The sequence below is a fragment of the Rhea pennata genome, chromosome 9 (assembly GCF_028389875.1).
Source record: "Rhea pennata isolate bPtePen1 chromosome 9, bPtePen1.pri, whole genome shotgun sequence".
Lineage (NCBI taxonomy): Eukaryota > Metazoa > Chordata > Aves > Rheiformes > Rheidae > Rhea > Rhea pennata.
The window spans coordinates 22,696,793-22,717,603 of NC_084671.1; the positions used below are offsets into that span (position 1 = coordinate 22,696,793).

The following is a 20,811-nucleotide window of genomic DNA, read 5'->3' on the forward strand; positions in this document are numbered from 1 at the left end:
CCCTTGGAAAATCCTCATGGCCTGCACTCCGTAGGCAGTTCCTTTTCTGAAAGAAACCTGTTACATGAATGTAAGGTGTCATCCAGGCATTAACCTCCTACTTCCCTATTTTACCCATTTATTATATTTTTTTTTCTGGTTTTTACAAAGCTTAGGTCCCGGTATTTTTTCTTCAATGATACTTTCACAAAGGTTATCATATTTGCTTTACTTATGTAAATTATCCCTCGATCTTAATAAAAAATGACTTTGTAATACGAAAAATGATGCATAGAAACCTTGCATGGATGTTTCCTTTTAACTTCTCCCCTGTTCACACAAAACATTTTTGTCTTTACTTGTCTTGCAAAAAAGCCTTTTAGGTAAATCAACAGAATTATTTTTAGTGTGAATAGCTGCTGAATCCAAGTAGGAAAAATATGTTTGTGTTTAACATTTGTGTCTATCACTGCTTAATTAAAGCATTTCCAAGGCATTTCTAATACCCTGTTTGACTTATAACTTCTCATTAAAATCTAATTAAATGTTCCATGCATATTAACTATATAAGGTCTATTTAATGACCGAGCATTGTTATTCAGAATAATCTGTTCCATTGCCAAGGAAAGTCTGGCAGATACAGATCTTTCTGATGGCATAAACTGGGTTGCTGTGATCCTACTGCTTTTCTCACTTCTTTCTAATGGCACAGCATTAAGGTCGTGCTTTCCTTGCTCAGAATAGCAACAGTGCTACGTAACACAGAAACATCCAAGTGACTAACTAAGTAGCTTTATTCTAAATTTTTGTCCACTACAGGGCAAACAGGGATATTACACGTTACAGTGAGCCAATTACTGGCATAAAAATAAACACTAAAGGAAAAATTTTCATCTAATTTCCTCAGAGGCCAACCACAAACCACAAGGAAGCTGAGGATTATGTTCAGCAGGGAGCCAGGCATGGAAGAGAATAAGTAAGTAGTGACATTATTGCAAAAAGAACCCAAGAGAGGCAGAACCAAGCAAAGGACGTAAAAAGTCTCTGGAATATTTTATGACCTTTTAGTACTAGAATAATCTATCAATTTTAAGAGATTTCCCTATCAGTGTCATTTGTGAATAATGAATGTTTTTTTTTCTCCTGTAGCTTAAAACTTTCTGAAAGAAACTGGATTCTGAATATATTAGCTTTTCAGTTCAACAACTCAGAAAATTTTTGCCCCTGTTCTCTGATGAGTCTTGCCAGTCTCATGTACTCAGATAAAAGTAGCCAGTAGATAAAAACATTTCATCTCCAGTCAAATAAACTTCAGGGTATTCTTTGAACATAAGAGAGCACACCTTTGAATACAGGTAAACGCTCCTTCACTGTGAGGGTAACTGAACCCCGGAACAAGCTGCCCAGAGAGCTCACGGAGCCTCCATCCTTGGAGATACTCAGTACTCGGAGGGACACGGTCCTGGGCAACCTGCTCTTGGTGACCTTGCCCTAAGTAAAGGGTTGCACAATGTGATCTCCAGAGGTCCCTGCCAACCCCAGTGATTCTGTGACTCTGTGGTCCCCTCAGTGGAGTCCCTCTGCTTCTGAAAGCAGCAGTGAATATTCAGAACATTTAATTTCAGGTATCTGAACACCAAAGCTATCAAGAGCCCACCATTCCCACCTAGGCAATGGAGCTCGCTCCACAGCCCACTGCCTATAGACTGTAAATTACCAGCCCCTAAGCTGTCCTCTCTACGCTGCCTGCCAGTCTGAGAATTAAGGGCCATCCTCACATCAGAGAACATATTTAAGAGAGTGTCAAGCTTCATTTACATAGAGAAGTCATTTCCAAATCATAAAACAAAATTCCTATGCACTAGCCAAGTATTACTGACAACCTGATCAGTGAAGGTACTAAAAGCTTCTCTAGATATTTGAAATAAGGCCGTGTGTTTCTAACTGTAGGGTTCCTTTGGTTTTCAGGATTTTTTTTTCAATTAAGGCTTTATTATATTAGACTTTTTTTGGTACTAAATATTCCTAGCCAATGTGAGAGTTTCCATTTTTTTGGAATATTGACACAGAAATGATTCAGAAAGATTTCTTAAGTATGGTGTAATTTCACCTGTACAATTTTAGAAGGCACTTTTAATCAGTAACTAATAGCATTTAATTAGATTAATTTATTTTCATGTATTTTATATAGTAATTGTACTATAGGAGTTAATGAGTTATTTCACAGAATGGCTGATGTTGGAAGGGACCTCTGGAGATCATCTAGTCCAAACCCCACAGTCAAGCAGGGTCACCTACAGCACGTTGCCCAGGATCGCGTCTAGGCGGGTTTTGAATATCTCCAGAGAAGGAGACTCCACAGCCTCTCTGGGCAACCTGTGCCAGTGCTCTGTCACTCTCACAGGGAAGCAGCTTTTCCTCATATCACGTGTTCCAGTTTGTGTCCTCTTGTCCTGTTGTTGGGTACCACTAAAGAGAGTCCAGCCCCATCCCCTCGACACCCTCCCTTCAGATACTTATGCCCATTGGTAAGATCCCCTCTCGGTCTTCCCTTCTCCAGGCTAAACAGGCCCAGCTCTGGCAGTTGCTCCTCCTAGGGCAGATGCTCCAGCCCTCTGATCATCTTCGTAGCCCTACGCTGGACTCTCTCCAGTAGTTCCATGTCCCTCTTGTACTGGGGAGCCCAGAACTGGGTACAGTAAACTTCCTTCTCTGTGTCTCAGCTAATCCAACACCACATTATTGCAGTTCATTCTCCTTCCCCCTAATGCCTCAGATTCAAGAGATAATAAAAATGAATAACAGTAAAAGCTTGCTGCGAGAATCACTTGTGATGAGCTAACAAAATCCACTTAGATCTTTGTAACTTCTCTTTTTCTAAACATGCATTTATTTGTAAACACAGTGATAAAACAAATACCTCAATAAGTCCATACAGGTCATATAATGAAAAAGGCAGGGTAAAGGAAAAAGAAAGGAAGCTTTCAGCAAGCTTTAAGATATTTAACTAATCTGTGAACACAAATATAACGCAGTGAAAGATTTTCAAATAAAATATATTCAGTAAAAATGTTACGTTAGATTAGCCAGCACTGTTTGTTCATTTCTTCAAATTTGGTAAATAGTTTTGGACTGAAAAAGGCTGGTTTTAAACCAGAATAAATAAAATAAGAAAGTTACAATAAACGTGTATAAACCTGAATCCTGAAGGAATTACTGAGGAGGAAAAAGGGATTTCAGCAAAAAAGCTGTAAGTGCAATTAGGTCAAATAAAATGTTTTCTTCAACCCAAGTAATGAAAATATAAGATCCACTGCCCTAAAGAAAAGAGCAGGTATGACACTAATCTAAACAACTCTCAGAACTAGAATCTCATGATTGAAGTGAAAAACTTCCTTTTTTCTTCTGCTTTTAACTGCAAAAGATAAAAGAGCAACAAATCAGCAGTCATAGCTGTAGCAGCAAGATTGCCTAGGTATTTTTTACTTTTGCTCTTCTATAATCTCTGAAGATCAAACGAATATAAAAAAACCCAGAAAGCAACAGTACATACAGCAAAGAGTTTATTATATCTGGTAATAAAATCCTGACTCCTTAAAGAAGCTGTTTAGAATTAAAAGTAAATGAACATATTGCAATTAACCCAAAAGAAGCACAGATGTCCAACAGCATGACAAGTTTGAATCCCTACCAATCTCTTTCTCAACCTCCCTTCCGAAACTTTGTCCACAAAAACAATTAACCAGAAAATTAAAAGTCTCACTGAGAAACAGAGACAGACAGAAGTCTCAGAAGAACTGGAGGCATACAATACAGCTTCTTTTTGAAGTAGTACTCAACTATTTCTTTACAGACCGCTTGTTAAATATTTTAGCACGTCTAACTGTATGAACGGTGAGTATCATAAACTGCCACCTTTAAAAATAAAAGGGATCTGGTTTTACTGTCATCTTATTTTTGATACTTCCTCTCAAGAACATGAAAAGAATGACAAATAAAAAAGTACTTAGTTGATATAAACTGTCAAGTTTCACAAGGGACATCTGGCCTTTTATATCATTATGTGATTATAGTCAACACAGAACAGCTATACAAGATAATAAAATGTGGATATGAACCACTGCCAAGGTGTTCACTCAACACAATCTGGACATTTTGCCTTAAGAGTGAACTGTAAGAGCCAGTTTGCTCTCAGCTCTCTTGAACGTACTTCCTTCTGAATTTTAAATGAGCACAAGACATTTCAAGAGCATTTAAGTCACAACAGTCATATAAAAGTTAAATAATTGGCCTTAGGAATTCTTACACAAAAACAGAGGGCTGCAAAATATGAGTGTATTCAACACTGCTGTAGTCGTTAAGACTGAAACTAATCATTTACACTACAAGTTAAGGCTCCTCTTAAAGATTCATTTATTTTGACATAGAAGTACGACTCCAACACCTAAAGCAAGACTTGTACTATACAGCAAAGCCTGTTGTTTCCCTCTCAGACTCAGGTAAGAATAAATAGTCAGCTTCAAATTAAAGACCATTGGTAGCTGCCTCCAGCTACGTCACTGCTACAGAGGTTCTCTGCTTCCCTTCCTCGGTCAAGTGGCCTTGTCCTCGCCAACACAAACATCCTCTCCCAATCCATCCAGAGCAAGCACCCTGTCTCGCTGACAAAGCTCGACTACAGCTTACACGTCCTCCCACAGCTTCTCTAGCAACATGATGTCTGAAAGGAACATCCAAACATCAAAGCACCACACATTCACAGAACAGTTCAGGTGGGAAGGGACCTCAGGAGGCCTCTGGTCCAACCTCCTGCTCAAAGCAGGGCCAGCTCGATGATAAGAGGCACAACCCCCCTGAGCAGCCTGCTCCACGGCGTAACTGTCCTCAGGGTGAAAAGCTTCTGCCTCATACACAGTCTGAACTTCGTCTCAAATCACGTCTTTTGTCTTTCCTCCTGCTGCCATACACCATGAAGAGCGTGTCTCCACCTTCTCAGTTCTCTCCCCGTCAGTACTGGGCTGCTGTTAAGACTCACACAAAACCATCTATTCTCCACACTGAGGCGACCCCATTCCCTTGGCTTCTCCTCTCCAGCCTCCTGACCAGTATCACTATCATAAACTTTTATATAAAGCAGTCCCATTTGTTTCATAGATTAACATTTAAATTCTGTTTTCCAGTTTAGGGCAAAACTGATTATTCTGCCATGAGTTGACTTCCGTTTTGCTTCTGTTCCTTGCATTTCATGTTGTGCTATATTTGCACAGCACAGTTACAGCATGATTTCTTTCAGGAAAGATGGAATAGACAGAACAGCCTACAGAGAAAGAAAGCAAGCCTCAAAGTAAGAAAATAGTAACAAAAGCAGAAAAGTGAATCTCGGCTCCAGAGTCTAGTTATCTATTACATTCCACCTCCAAAGGCCAATTACCTGGATGAAACCATATATGTTTGGTGCAGCAGATTACCTAATGAGATTAGGAATCTTTTCCACCCATTTGAAGTGTCTCTTATATAGACAGTAAATGTAAGATGCAATACCATAACATATAACAGAGGCTAACTACTCAGGAGAAAAAAGCAGCTTACACCTCCTCTCTGCCAAGCCCCTTCTCACTGCCTGGTGCATTAAGAGTAAAGGTGACCCTGTAACAGCTGAAACCAGGATCCTGGCAAGTGAACAACGAGCTGCTGCTCAGAAGTCTCTGAAATATCCAGTGTATCTGACCATGCCTGGTATTTCCACGTGCTGTAGTTTCAAAGCCATCCAACCTCTCTGGATTAACTTCTGAAAATCTAGGCAATTTTTCTTTTCTTTTCTTTTTGTCTAAGTCCCTTAAAGCCTGCTACAACAAAATTCCAGGAGAACAAAAGCCCAGGAAAACCTAAGTGTTTCAGGAGCCCTGCTGTTCTCAATGGTATGTCTCCTTAGAAAAACCTAACAAATTCGTAGAGTGTTTCTCTTGAAACTTCTGCTTGCTGCCTCCCTGTATCTTAGTGCGATTCACAACATCCCAAGGACATTTCTCTCCGTATGTAACATGAAAAGAAAATACTTGGAGGACTATTTTTTTTCTTCCTATAAGGAGTTTTGCTTTCATAGTAACTAAGTGGTTATTCTCTTGATATTAAATTTATAATGGCCCAAACCAGACATAGATCTATACAACGATGAGCTCATCTAGCTTTTTTCATATTTTTAATGTAAAACAATACGTTTCCTTCTTCACATAACTCAGACTAAACAGTTGAGCAGTTAATCCTTCAATCCTGAGAAGTAACCGAACCAAAAGGGTGTCCGTGTAATGAGCAGTTAGTTCTCAGTCCTTGTGTACCGCCACTCTCCCCCACCTTCCCCACTGCCCTGTTTGCCAGCAATTTCTGTGCGTCTCAGGTGCGACTCTGCCGAGAGCTGTGCTGAGCCCGCGATGACCCCAGAGACAGAGCTGTGAACCACCTTCACGCACATCCCAGCGGGGTTCGCGAGCTCTGGATCCACACCCATACAAACCCAGTCGCATGGGCTGCATCTATATGTGACGTGCACGTCCTGTAAAAGATTTCGGAAGCAAAATTAGTGACACCTGAGGACAAAAATTCTCCTTGCTTTGGAAGTGTTTTGGAAGGAGACCATGCTCAGTGCTGTATCGGCACTGAGACCCAAGCACTTAAACAATTTTTTTTTTTTACAGTTTAAATACAGAGGAGAAAGAAAAGTGGAGGAAACTCCAGGTCAAGAGAATAAATTGGCTTGACCCATTTCACACAGCAAGAAGATGGAGAATTGAATAGAAAATCAATGCCTTAAACCACCTGTCCAGAGCTGAATTCTTTACGGTCTCCTTCCCCCTCTCGTTTCATAGTAGTGGTATCATATGCATTTTTTAGGCTGCGCTCACAAGTGAAAGGAGCAATAGTATTTACGGGCTGTTGAGAGCGCTTGTTCAAGTGCAGAAAAATAACATTTTTTTGAGCTGTGAGTGAGAAAGAAAGTGGCAGGGTTAAAGGAAATGTGAGGAGAATAGTTCAGAATTCCCCAAACGACCTGGTAACCAATACGCAAAATAAACTTCAACCATTAAATAACCACCTACTTAGGCTCTTCTTTTAAAATGCTTTTAATAGTTAGAAACCATTCTGGACAATTAAACGTCCCCCTGCTAACTTAAAATAATTCAAATATTTCCACTCTGGGGAACAGATTTCAACATAACATTTTCCCACCAAATTTAGCTTACTGATTTTATTCTAAAGCAAACTGGAGTCCTGTGGTACCGATTTTGTCACAGTAAACTTCTAAGCAGTGCAAATTCCAAGTCCACTTGTTATATTGTTAACACTTCATGGTATTATAAATGATTTTTCCAAGCCTGCATAACTAATACTTCAAGCCATTACAAATGATCTTTTTTTTAATTCATCATATTTCGCCTGAGAGTATGACAAAATCAGAAAACACAGACAAAGGGATCTGAAGAGTATAGATGTAACTGAATTATTGGTCTGACATGGGAAGGAATGAAAAGGTAAGGAAGGCTGCCGGAGTGGAGGTTGTGCAGTCTGGCTCTGAAGGTCGCCTTCCTTCTGCTTCCTTCCCCTCTCCCTCCCCAGAGTCCTTTATGCTACTTACTGCCAGAAGAGAAGATGGCCACAGATTTTCAATGGCCAGGTCTAGCTGACTGCTTCCTGAATATCAGCTCCAGAACAGACACAAGAAAAAAATAGAACAGGGACATCACGCTTGTTTGCTTCAACCTGTCCTTGCAGTCCAGCTTCTTGCCTTTGAATTATGCTTGCTGTTACCATTTTCCAAATTATTCAATTTATATCAATGAATGTCAGAATACATCTAGATAATTAGACATACTTATTTGTACCTGCAATTGTCAGAACTTATCAAGCCAGTATGCTATTCACTGTAAGCATAATGACAAAGAGATCTAATTAGAGAGATTTTAATTATTTTTTATTACTTCTTTCATGTGCTTACACATATTTGACAACCACTTATTCTAATAAGATAGGGGCCTATTTAAACCCAAGGCAGCCTTCAGACTGTCACTCAAACCATAACAACAGAATTATTCCTCATTCTTTTTATCCCAATATAGAGGATTTACAGAGGGGAATATTTATTTACCTGATCTACACAGTGCTTTAAATCAACATGAGGCCACTACCACAAGATAGTAACTCTACTCTTAACTAAAATCTTAAGTTTTTAATCTAACCTGCTATATGAATTTGGGAGTGTACTTAGACTACCAAACTCCTACTTTAACAGGCTTCTGGTCGCTTAGCATCCTAGAACACAAGATGCTGGGTCCCGACTGCAACACTGTCCTTCCAGGCACATTCCCAATCAACCACTGAGTGAACTTCACTTCTTGTTTCGGGGAACTATAAAAGCATGTAGAATCTGTGCTTAAATATACAGCAAAATAACTTCCAAAAAGCAATTCACAGTCTTAATAATTCACTCCAAAACATTCCCTTCCAGAAAAATTTTGTTAAAAAATAATACCTGAACAAAATAAAAGATCCCTGAAATGGCTTTTAAAATATTTTGCTGAAAATAAAAAAGTCATAGGCAAAGTTCATTGTATTATTTCATATTTCAATGGCAAATTCATGTGTACAGTTCATACACAAACATAACTAGACAGTGGCACTGTTTAATGTCATTGTACACTGCTGTGTTCTCACAAACGGACAAATAACTACAGTATCATTATGAGGCTAAAACTTCTGATTCAAGATTTACGTTCTCTTAGAAATATCACTAAAAATTGTGCTTATTTATCAGCAGATGTCACAGAGCTTGCATTACCTTCACCGGAGTTTGCTGCAATACAGTGCACAAATTTTTTTAATTAAAATTATGGATTTAATTCAGCTGAAGCACTTCTTTTCCAGAATTTTCAGTGACTCAATATTGCATTTCTAACCTCCACAGACAGACAATTCATGTCCTACAGATGGAGCCGAAGGTTCCTACCAGTTCAGCAGAAGGGTCCAAGAAAACTCTACCTCTCTGTATCTCTCAGCTTCCCCTGGCAGGACAGGGCTGCAGGGTTAATAACTCTCAATTCCTACAATATGATTCCTCTGAATTTGGCTAAGATCTATGCTACTTAGAATAAACAATTTAATACTGCAGCTTTTTCTTTTTTTGCAGAAAGTTTCATTTTTATTTAATTACCTAGCTATCAGTAGCCCTAGTTCTGATGACAACATTAGAATCACAGAATCGGTAAGGTTAGAAGGGACCTCTGGAGACCATCCGGTCTACCCCCCTGCTCAAGCAGGGTCACCTAGGGCATGTCAGACAGGGTTGCAGCAACAAGGACCCCCCTTGCTGAAGCCTGGGCTTGAACCAGGGACCTTTAGATCTTCAGTCTAACGCTCCTCTAGCTGAGCTATTACATTTGTTAAAGTCTGGATTTTTGATTAAAGGTAGCAGCATTCATACAGCAAGGCTTCATTAGTTTGAATTTCTGGCCAAGTGTAATGGCATTCATGTGGCAAGGCTTCATTAGTTTCAAAGGAGCTGTCCGGTAAAGACCTTCAGCCATAACCAGTGCATGGTAGCAATTACTGATCAGGGGACCTTTAGATCAGGCAGTTCCAGTACTTCCCATTTTGGCTGTCTCTCATGCCCTCAACAGCCCAGAAGTTTTATGACAGATGCTATCTGTCTGGCAACTTCAGTTATAATCTGCTTTAATTAAGTAGTCATTTAATGAAGTGGTTATTTAGCATGATACTTTAGCACCATGAATCACCAGATTCTGTCCCTGTCTTCACATGCATTTCGCACAACCACAGCAATATCCTGCCCCCAGTTGCTAAAGATCAAATCTTACTAGTGGAGAAACTATTCAAACCACTTCCAATTTAGATCAGAGGAATACTTTCCAGAATAAGCATAAAAGAGGAGTAAGAAAACAAAGTGAACATAACAAAACACAATTGCTTACTTCACTTTTCTTTCTGTCTTGACATAATTTAGCGTATTTAGGTGTAATAAATAAAGTGTACTTCAATGTTCTCATTCACTACTCTTTTGTATGCCAGAAGCATCTTATCTTCCCTGCCCACTGCTGCTACTAAAAGCTTTACCAGAGCAGCCTGAATCCTTGAACCTTCAGCCTTCTGTTGAGACATGAATGTGACCTTTCTGGTTTTTTTTTTAAACACTGTCAAAATGACTAAGGCAGGCAATCAAATGTAACTGGCAAAAAACCCAACAACTTCAGAACCACCAAAATAAAAAACAAAAAACAAACAAAATAAACCCCTCACCTCCGAGTTTCAGGAACTAACCGACAGAGGTCACTGTAAGAGTGATAATTTCGGAGTGTTCTTAACCTGAGGGCTGAGCATCCATCACGCCACAAAACGTCTGCGGACGGCGACCAGCAGCCTGCGGGTCCCTGCAGCTGGTGCCTGAAACCCCCCCTGCGGCTGCCACGTCTCCTGGGATCCTTTATTCTGCCCTGCCTTACGATCAGCGGCGGGAGATCCTTTTTTGGCCTTTCATGGCCGTGCTTTTAACTAAGCTACATTAAACCCTTCCAAAAAAAGAAGTTTAAAAATTCAGCAGGTGATTTGTTACAAACAACAGCAATACCCCCTGGCTTAATTTAAGGTTCAGATTTTTTGGTCATGCATCATTATCACAGTAAAATATTAAACATCGATGAATTCTGGGCACCATAAAACTGACAGCATATTTTATGCCTTGCTGACAGTGAAAGTTAAAAACAACAGTATTCAGAGTCACACTCTGAAGAATAATTTCCATATTTTTACTGTTGCACCAAAAAGACTGTTTCTATTATTAATGTCACTGCTTATCAATAAAAAACAAACAAATAAGAAAGCTAGACAGCTTCACTTTTTGAAGCAGAGAAATGGGCTTTTGTGTTCAGCCCCTGGGTACAAGTGAGCTGACAACTCCTGCATTTGCTGGGGTACAGCTAAGCATACACACTCCTCCGAGCTGTTAACATATCAGTGATGATATGTGAGAGCTCATGGATGCAGTCTGTAGTTTAGTGAAAATACAAACATCCTTCTGTGCTCTTTTTATTGTCTATTTATCCTTTATATTGGCTTAACACAGCCAAAGTGGTAGCGAGAACCTGGGAGTCCACCTGCAAAGGAAGCCTGATGAGCACAGAGCACCTGCCTGTAGGGAGCTGGGCAGACCCACAGCTGATCTCTTCTAAAAAGGCTATCTGCAAATCTACTGAGAATTTGACTTAACAGGCCCAACTGAACACAGTAAAATTGTCCAGCTCAACCTTGGTGTAGCACACTGCACTTGGGCCACCGCGTCAGGCTAACGATGGTGGCACGGCAAAGAGTTAGGCTCCGCACTTTCAAGGTGAGAAGAGCACTCATCATCTCATTGCTCTGCAAGTTGCCTTCCATGTCCCTGTTTTGGTCCTGTATCAGTGACACAGTGGACAGCTGAGGCCCCCGCTCTGGCTAACATGCTCCCCACACCTTCAGGCAGCGACCTGGAAGGCTGCTGCAAAGAACAAACGGGAATAACATGTTCTGTACACCTTTGGTGGATGGGACCAAGATGAATGAGCTGAGACTGCAGCACAAAAGATTCAAGTTCAGCATCCTGGACTCCAGCAGGTATGGTGAAGCACGCAACAGGCTGTCTGGGGAAGCTGCCACATCCCTATCACTACAGATCTTTATGATTCAAGGATACAAAACTATCTATCAGGACTGACACAGGCAAAATGAGTCCTGTCTTGGGCAGAAGGATGGACTGGTGACACCCAGAAGTTCCTTTCTGATCCATCTTTGCACATTACTGATGAAATAGAGTTGGTGTATTAAAACACAAATAGCCCTACAAAATACTGCAGCATTTGGTAAAGGTTGCTCGCTGCCATAGAAACGGACCACTGTCAAACTGATTAAGTTGATCTCACCTTCTTTCTAGGTGAGAAATCTTCAAATCTCCAACTTCAATCCTTGATTTGGTTTCCAACCTTACAACTAGTGTGCGACAGCTGATTAGGCTATGGCAGGCTGCAGGTTAGTGCAAGTCCAATTAAAGCTGCATTGCTTCTTGAGCAGAATTAAAATAAAAGGAATTCTCCCAATAGATATCACTAAATTAGATAATAAATAAAACCATTCTACACTTACATGACACTGTTTGGGAAGAAGAAGGGAAGACATAACCTGGGAGCTCCAGGTTCTTCATGAATTTTCTTTTTGTGTTGCATTAAGCTGCATCCAATGTCTTACGGTGAGCTTAGTTATTTTAAAGATCAGTTGTATCTGAACTACCTCACGTGAGCAAAAATAACTTTCAAGTCATAATGTGAAAAAATAAATTTTGGAGATCATCTAATATTCTTTCTGGCATTTAACCATTAGTGACAACTTTTTCAAGCTTTTGTTCAAAACTAGATTGGCAAAAACTCACTTGCATTGAAGAAAGTAAGTTCATACAACGATAATTCTAAGGCCTAAGACTACATATACTCCAATTATTGCCCAATCATATGAATTTATCGTGAATTAAGGGACATCAGAGACGGTTAATTGGAATCTTGTGAACCTCTTCACACTCCAGTTACGAAACAGGCCTGATCGTGTCTGACAGCCTGCATTTGCTCCGGCACACTGGAAAAGCTTTCCAGCGCTCCCATTAGCCCTCCCTGGAGGCACAGACCTCTTCTTAACCCTTCATTTTAACCATGAGACAGAGACGAGAAGCTCTCATCTCCGTCTCCGGATCAGCGCTACGCTCCCGCAACGGCCACAGATAAACACGGGACCGAGACGCAGCCGCAAGCACGTAAACGGAGCAACTGCTGCGACCGGGCACCCCTCTCAACGACAAACCCTATAGTTTCTCCCAGTCTATCATTTATGGAAGCCAAGCACAGAAGAAATTAGGAGCAGCAGAAAGATCGCACTGTTCACACAGCAGCATAGCTACCACCCAGGCGGTGCCTGGGAATATTACCTTGGTGGTTAACACAATTATCTAGGATTTTTCCCAATAGCAAAAAAATAATTTTATGTTTCTGCAGGAATTAGGCCATGTAAGAGCTGAAAGGATACAGAGCATTCTACCTTCTTCTAAGGGGAACGCGTGCACCTGAAGCTAGCGCGAGCCAGCAGAGCCCGGCGGGGGGAAGCAGCCGCACGCTCCTCGGCTTAATCCCCACCTCCACAGGCCGTTTGGGCACACGCGTGAGCCTGCCTCAGAAATTTGGTCCTGATACAGTAATGAATCTGGGCCCACTTTGTTTAAAACTTTCCCTGGAAAGTCTTTCAAGAGACTGCAAATCTAAAAGCTTTGCTACAATAATTGGCAAAAATCCACACCACCCTGTTAATATCATCAGGAAGGAGCTCTGATTCTCTGGCACAACTGCAGGCTAATACAATACATTGTCAAATAAGGTTCCCTCACCTAAGCAGAAAAGGGTTTGGAAAAAACACCACACTACAATAGTATTAAATGTACAGCAAGTGAAGGTTAATATTACAATTGTGTGTATTTTCAGTTTTCCCCTGCTAAATACACTCCACAAATTTAACTTTCCATAAAGGGCTGTAACAATAACTAAGATCTTATGAAACCAAATAAAATTATATGACATTAAAGCAGGAATTTAATACAGAAATAGGAAGAAAGGTTACTCCAACAGTTAAAAAAGGTAAGACCCTTAAAAACAAACAAAAAACCCCACAACAACACATAGTGGTTATTCAAAACAGCTAGGGAGTCCTGGTCCTTCAAGGGAACTAAGAGCTCACTCTCTATTATAATGCTATGTCTCAGTCGAAGATCACAAAGACAAATGCATAATATTAACTGAAAATTAATTGAAAAAAAAAATCAAAGAATACACACCAAGTATTTCCCCTCCCAGACTCCATCTACGATAATTCTTCTCAAATAAAAAACTTTTAAAAAATTAATGAATGAATAAGTTAATTTAAAACTATTGCCAAAAGTAACCTTATCGAATAGGCAGTCTCTGAGTGCAAGAAAGATTTCAGTTCAGTATTTCAAAGGATTATTTTCTACAAGAAGCGTAAATGAGAATAATGCATGGAAAACATGTCAATTGTCCCACTGTAAAACCAAAGAAAACAAGAACCTTGGCAAATCCCCAAAGAGTTTGATAACGTGTCAATGGCAACAGCACAGGGGAGTAACAGCCCTGCAGGGCTCCCAGGGCGATGCAAGTACCTGACGCAAACACAAAACAGCTTTCCTGAAGGGGCAACGTGGATGCCTTGTGCTCTGAATCACTCTTCATTCCTAAACACAAATACCTGAAGATTTCACAGACAGATTTAATTCAGCAAGGATTTCACCTAAGTTTACACTCCCATTTTGCATGTACATTTGGAGGAATTAATTGCATACACATGGCATAGTTTCCTGCACAGAAAATAATTTGCATCCAAATACCACCCTCCCTCCCCACCCTGGTAACTCATCATTCAAAGCCTGTTTGCATAGTTTTTGTTTAATACACAGTTGCCTGTTGATAAATGCATTAAAGTATAATTCCTAGGGGAGAAAAAAAATATTTTGCTTCAAAAATATAACTGAGTAAGAAAGATATGTTATCCTCAGCACCTTTGTATGAAATATTCCTGCTCTGATTATAATTAGTATCTCTCAGTTAGAGGTTACCTATTTATTTCTGAATGGACACTGATTATGCTTCCATTAGCAAGTAATGGGTACCACAGGAACAGATGGGCAGATGGACGCATTTGGTGCTCAGCTTGCTGCATCCATGTTGTATCCTCTTTGAGGCTTTTACTTCCGACTAGATTTAGTCTAGCTGCCTCTACTAAACATCCTCATCACGCATGTAGTTGAGGAAGAAAAGTGTTCTGTATAACCAAGAACCAAGGGGAACACAGCCCACAAACCAATATTGACATTAAAAAAAAATGTGCAATACAAAAACATTTGTGAATCCCTGTCTGGCAGGGAATGAGTCAATAACAGCATAAACTTCGGGGAAAAATGGCTAATAACAATTCCTCAAGGATGCTGTAAAATGCTTTTTGGGCCAAGCACTGTGACTTAGAGCTTATTGAACTTGACTGTACTCCACAAGAGCATTCTGAGTGTACGTGTCTTCACTAGCTCCTTTTCTTCTACAATACACACATTCTTGCACAACATAAAGATTTTTAGTAAGTGCGTCTTCTTAGGATCTTCAGGCAGCTCAAGTCTTACTTTTCTATTCTTTTTGAAAAAATATACTTTTAATGGAGCAAGGAATTACACAGAAAGCCTGTCTGGAGTGTAAAGGTACTTTTTCTGCGCAAGTTGCTTGTAACACGACAGACTAAGTGTCAGGAAAAATAGACTTAATATAGGTAAATCTTCTATGTGGCATACATCTATCGTACAGCAATCTTAGCAAATGTCTTCAAAACTTCCATCAAATTTTCTGTCCAAGTCCTGACAGTTTTAAAGTATTAACACAGTATTATACTATTTGAGCAAAATTAAGTAGTCATCACCTAATTCATCGAAAGCCAGGTTTCAGTGAGAGACAGGAATAGGAACAGAGGAAGCAAGGGCTGTTACTACTAAGTAAAATTAGCCATGTATTATTACTTTAGGCAATTGTAATGTTGAGTTTCCATTAAGGTGAATTCAAAGTTCATCATAAAATTCCAGTGTTTTCATTAAAAAAACATGGTGATAGCACAAGCTTGCTGCAGTATGCTGTTTATAATCACTTCTGCTTCACAACAAGCGAGCAGACTGATCGTAAAGACATCTCATTTAGAGCTCCATGGGCCAATGGTCAAGCCCACAGAACTCAGATGCAACCTCTGAGCAGATCCTTTCGATTACATAATGATAATAAATATTAAAGTATAATTACAAATAATAAGTAAATCAACAATAAATTCCTCACAAATGCGAATAACTATAACGTAGTCCATAAACTCACACGCTGCTCTTAGTGGTATCTGCCTACCTGCAAAGGGAACGGGTGCATCTTTATCTAAAGCAACGAGGGGAGGATCCAGGATCACAGTGTCGTTGTTTTCCGTTATGATCCCATGGTAGGATGTCTCAATCCACGGCTTGTGTTTGTTCACTAGAAAAGAAAAGGAATACTATGTTTAATTGATTTGATTCATGTTTTATACCCAATTAGCTCATTTTATTTTTGAAAGTATTTAATACATTGCCAAAATTAATGTTATTACTCAAAAGCCATTTACAAAATCTCAAAGTACTTTATAAACATTCAAAAATTATACTAAAATGACAAGAAGAGTGTACCATAATTCATTGTTGAGAAAAATAAAGCTAACAGACATCCCTCCCATTAAGACACCAAAATAAAAGGGCAATTTTCAAAATAATTTTAATGTATTCCCAGCTATCAGGCATAATTAGTGTTGGACATTTTTTCAAGAAATTGCTTTCTGAGGTAAACGTCTGATCCAAGAGAAAAGATGTGCCTGGAAAAACAACTCTATCATGACTCGAGGGCAGGTGAGATACCGGGCTCTTGGTCATCTTTTTTTTTTTTTTTTTTTTTTCTTATTCCTTTGGAAAAATATTGAAAGTGACATTTGTTTTCTGCACTTTAGACCCCCCCCAAAAAACCCTTCTAAATTTTAATCGCTTTGATAAGTCACTTCTTTTCCTCTCAGCTAGCTTTAGCCAAACAGACTGCGGAGTTTTCCCGAGGAAGCTGTCCTCGCGGGGCGAGGGCGGTGACGCGGACCACATCCCTCCCGCGCTCGCAGGAGCCCGGGCTCTGCCGGCGTTTCGCGCCCCCGGCACCTCGCCCGCGGACAGCGCTCCGGCCGCGGCAGAGCCGCCGCACCGTTAACGCACCTGCTCGTTCGCTGGCTGCTCTGCAAAACAAACGGATTTATTCGAAACTGAAGGTCGTTCTCTCTCTTTCTCGCTCCTTCGCCGGACCCCCAGGAACCCGGGAAGCAGGAGCCGACGCGCTCCGAGAGCAAAACCCTTCCCCTTCGCAAGCACCGAAAGGAGAACTTCACCTTCTTTCATACAGCGAACACACGCTCATTCAGAGGAAGGTACAGTATTTTTACACATTTTATGCAACACCTAAGCAATAGGAAAATTGAATTGGGTATGTGGCAGGGAAAGGTGAATTGGGAAAAAGGGAACCGTCTTCATCTGGTAACGACTTTCGCACAGCCAGGGGAGAGATGGGCGAGCTTGGAAGGGGACGAAGGCTGAAAGCCTCCTGGGGGCTGCAATACGGGAGGCGATGGAGCCTTGCAGGGCAGCTGGAGTCCTGCTCGCAGGGCAGTTGAACCGCTTCGTGTTTGTGGTTTGGATACGTGAACTGCTTCGCCAGAAGCACGCACACACACGAAACAGGCTCTGCCGCCACTCCGAGCCCGCCATCGCCGCTTTACGCGCTACCGACCCGGAGGTGAGCTGCTGGCTGCCCGCAGGCACCGTTCACCAGGAACGGACCAGGAAATCAGAGGCTGCAGGAAAAGCAAAGTCCCCGCGCAACCGGGAATTGCAGTCTCAGAGCCAGCTTTCCTTTCTTGCTGAGAACCGATCAAGATGGTTGCATTAAACAGTTGCCTGAGCTTTCACAAAACCCTCTTTTCTCCCACAAGAGACTTTGCAGGAGAATTTCAGTGATGCTTTTCTTTAGGAATAGCCTCAGCAGGCAGGAATGGGAATCCTACAAGCCTCATCCTTCTTCCAGGAGTGTCCCATGACCAGTAACAACAGTCAAAGAAGTGACAGCAACTAAATCCTTATGCTAGACTATATTTAGCCACTGGTCAACGCATCTCGCATAAACTACCCACCCATATGCTTTTTTAAATGCTTTTTTAAACAATTTCAAGAGAGTTTCATCCTGTTTCTTTCTACCTAAGTCACATTTTAAGCTACCTGAAAAGTACATACGTTTAAATATAAATTATCATTTGCTCCAGTTGTGCTTGCTTTCTGAACATGAAATTTCTCTTCCCTTATCTTCCTTTTGTACTCTCTCTACTTTTATAGTACTAGTCTGTTTAAAATAAAAGTATCACCTGGAACTCAGCCACTTCCTACTTCCTCTCCCTTGGAGCAGGACCTGTGCAAAACATGACTTCTCGTAACTTCAACAATATTTCTTTTATCTTTAAGTTTTTTTTAGCTTTTACCTTCAAATAATTATCTTTCAGCACCATACAAAAATAAATTTAATAAACCTGGGATAGACTAAGAAGTATTCCCATCCACGTTATGTTTACATTCAGGGGAAGAGTCTGTGTTTTAGATGAGATATATAAGAAATATTGGCAGAAAAGGACAGAAATCCCATGAGATCCATAGATCTTGTAAAAGATGTACCTTTATGACAGGTATCCAAAGCCGTATCTGAAAAACAGATCATTCCTTTTGAATGTAAACAGATATTAATGTAAACATATACAGCTATGCTTTTCCTGTCAGTCCATTTTGATTTCAAAAATGTCCTGAAAACTATGCGAAAGTTATATTTTCTTAGTTATGGCCTTTAGATCAAATTTCCAAAGACATCATTAGTAACGCCACACTGCATTTATTTAAAAAACAAAACAAAAAAAGTGTATCATGCTATTTAGTTAGCACTATATTAAGTGATATTAAACTGTATGTTTAAGCAGAAAAAAAGATATTCATAGAATTTCCTTTAAGATCAACGTAAGAAGAACGTTGTTAAATTGCGATGTTAATTAGAGCCTCTTAGAGATTAACATCTCCATTTCTGGAACTTTTATCAACTTCAAAACAGGGTGGGATTTTTGTAATTTAACCTTAAAAGGGGAAGAAAATATGTTAAAACAAACATTTCTGTTTAAAGTTAACAACATATTTTATAAAAGAAAATGATAGGAAAAAGCATTTTGGAATTTGCATTTGATAAAGACGATAGAAGAAACTTATACACAGGTTTGTATATAAAAGTTATGGAGCTCCATGAAGTATGAGAGCACTGAACTATGGCAAGCAAAACCCCAAAAAGCAAACAGCCTGGAAATTTAGCAGATTAGAACTACAGAAAAAATTGCTTTCCATCTTAATTTGTGTTAGGTTATACTATACTCTCACAGCAATTCTAAAAAATGAAAAAAGTAATTCTAATCCCCCCCCCCAAAAAAAAAAAAAAAAAAAAAAAAAAAAAAAACGAACACACACACACACACACACACATATATATATATTCTGGTCTTTGCTACAAAAAATCTTCTCTAAAAGCATTTCTTATCAAGTTACAGGGCTTGAATTTCCCCAAAAGTCTAGCAAGGTAGGAGCTGAAATCCATACCAGGCTTTCATAAATTCAAACCTGTATTCAGTTAAAAAGTACAGATGACCTATTCCTATACTTTGTTTTTCGACTTCCTTCCTATACTTTATTAGCCATCCATATAAAACCATAACGTAAATAATTTGTAGCAGCTAGGAAAAGACAATTAATCTTTTCCCTTAATTACAGTTAGAGGTCAATTCATTGAAATTTGTATGCACCATTTACACTGCATTTCCACAGTGTACGCTGCCAAAGCCTGTGATTACAAGCCTTTGGATTTAATTAAGTCATCTTCCTAGAAAACCGCCACTCTGCGTGCCATCTGCAAACGCATTTGACACGCAAAACACCAAAGGGAAAAAAAAAATAGAAAGAAAAACTAAGTCCTTCCCTGGAGCCTGCAGAAAATCCCAAGCTCCTCCAAGCCTGGGCTTGGAAGTCAACCCAAGGACAAAACCCAAAATGCAGCAAAAACCGGACAAACAACAGCTGAAAGATGCTTAGAAACCGAAACCTATGCTCTGCCCTGTGCCCCTTTCCCCATGTCCTGCACCGCACACCAGCTTGCGCCCCGACCGGGTGCAGCACCCAACAAGGTGACAGCCGGTGGAGACATGGTGCCGGGCACCCACGAGACCATCACCACCCGAGCACAAGGCTACAGCGGCTGGAAAGCAAATACCAGCTGCCATCCCCAGCCTCTCCGGCAACCTACCTATTAAAACAACCTTCGTTAGGATGTGGCCAGGGGCAGATCGTCACAGGTACGATCATACCCAGATCGTAACACAGACACAGGTAGGAGGACAACACCTTGTGAAGAGAGGCAACACCTGCAAGCCAAAATAGATGCTGCTTAAGAGGTGTGAGGGGGGAACCCTTGGTGGCAGGCAGCAGGAGTACAAGGAATATAGTGCAGTTATGTTTGCCAAATCTAAGATGGCTGCTGACTTCTTAAAGTGCTTGGAACTACCAATGATTGCCAAAGAACATCTCATGAAAGAAATATGAAATGAAAAAAAAAAAGTGAAGATTAGAAGCGATGACTACAGACACTACAGCACAGTTAGTACTGTCCAGTGCATTAGCTATTCATTTCTAAACATTAAGAACCTAAATTTCAGGTAATAAATTATACGGGTTAAGGACTGCTCTATGAATGCAAACATTTTCCTTCTTCCTTCTGAAATGATATGATGAATCTAGTTTCCTTTTAAATGTACTGATAATACGCTCTCACCTCTACCTCTTAGCTTAAAGAGTGTGTTGATTATGGTGTAACTGGCAGAAAATTTAGGCTTTCGTATCACTCAGCTCAGCTCTTTAAGTCCTTCTGCCTGCTAACTTGAGCCCTCTGAAGCGAAGAAGCCTTTCCTCGAAACACTATAGATGCTGAGGATGCTCAGAAAGACTTTTAAATGTAAGCTCAAAATCCTGCTAAGTTCTGGAGAACGTAAGCGGCTGAACCTCATGCGTTTTCTGCACTGCAGCACGCATCT

At 40.2% G+C, this 20,811-nt stretch overlaps 1 protein-coding gene across 1 annotated transcript in view; it reads right to left on the reverse strand.

Moving 5' to 3' along the window:
- The window catches only part of CLSTN2 (calsyntenin 2), a 215,708-nt gene extending 198,639 nt beyond the window's left edge, over nucleotides 1-17,069 (reverse strand). The window contains exons 1-3 of the mRNA XM_062583070.1: nucleotides 17,041-17,069; nucleotides 16,700-16,890; nucleotides 15,996-16,118 (exon numbers count right to left, since the gene is read on the reverse strand). Of these exons, the coding sequence (XP_062439054.1) occupies nucleotides 15,996-16,118; nucleotides 16,700-16,890; nucleotides 17,041-17,069 (343 nt within the window). The remainder of the gene's footprint in view (nucleotides 1-15,995; nucleotides 16,119-16,699; nucleotides 16,891-17,040) is intronic.
- Between the last annotated feature and the right edge of the window lie 3,742 nt (nucleotides 17,070-20,811).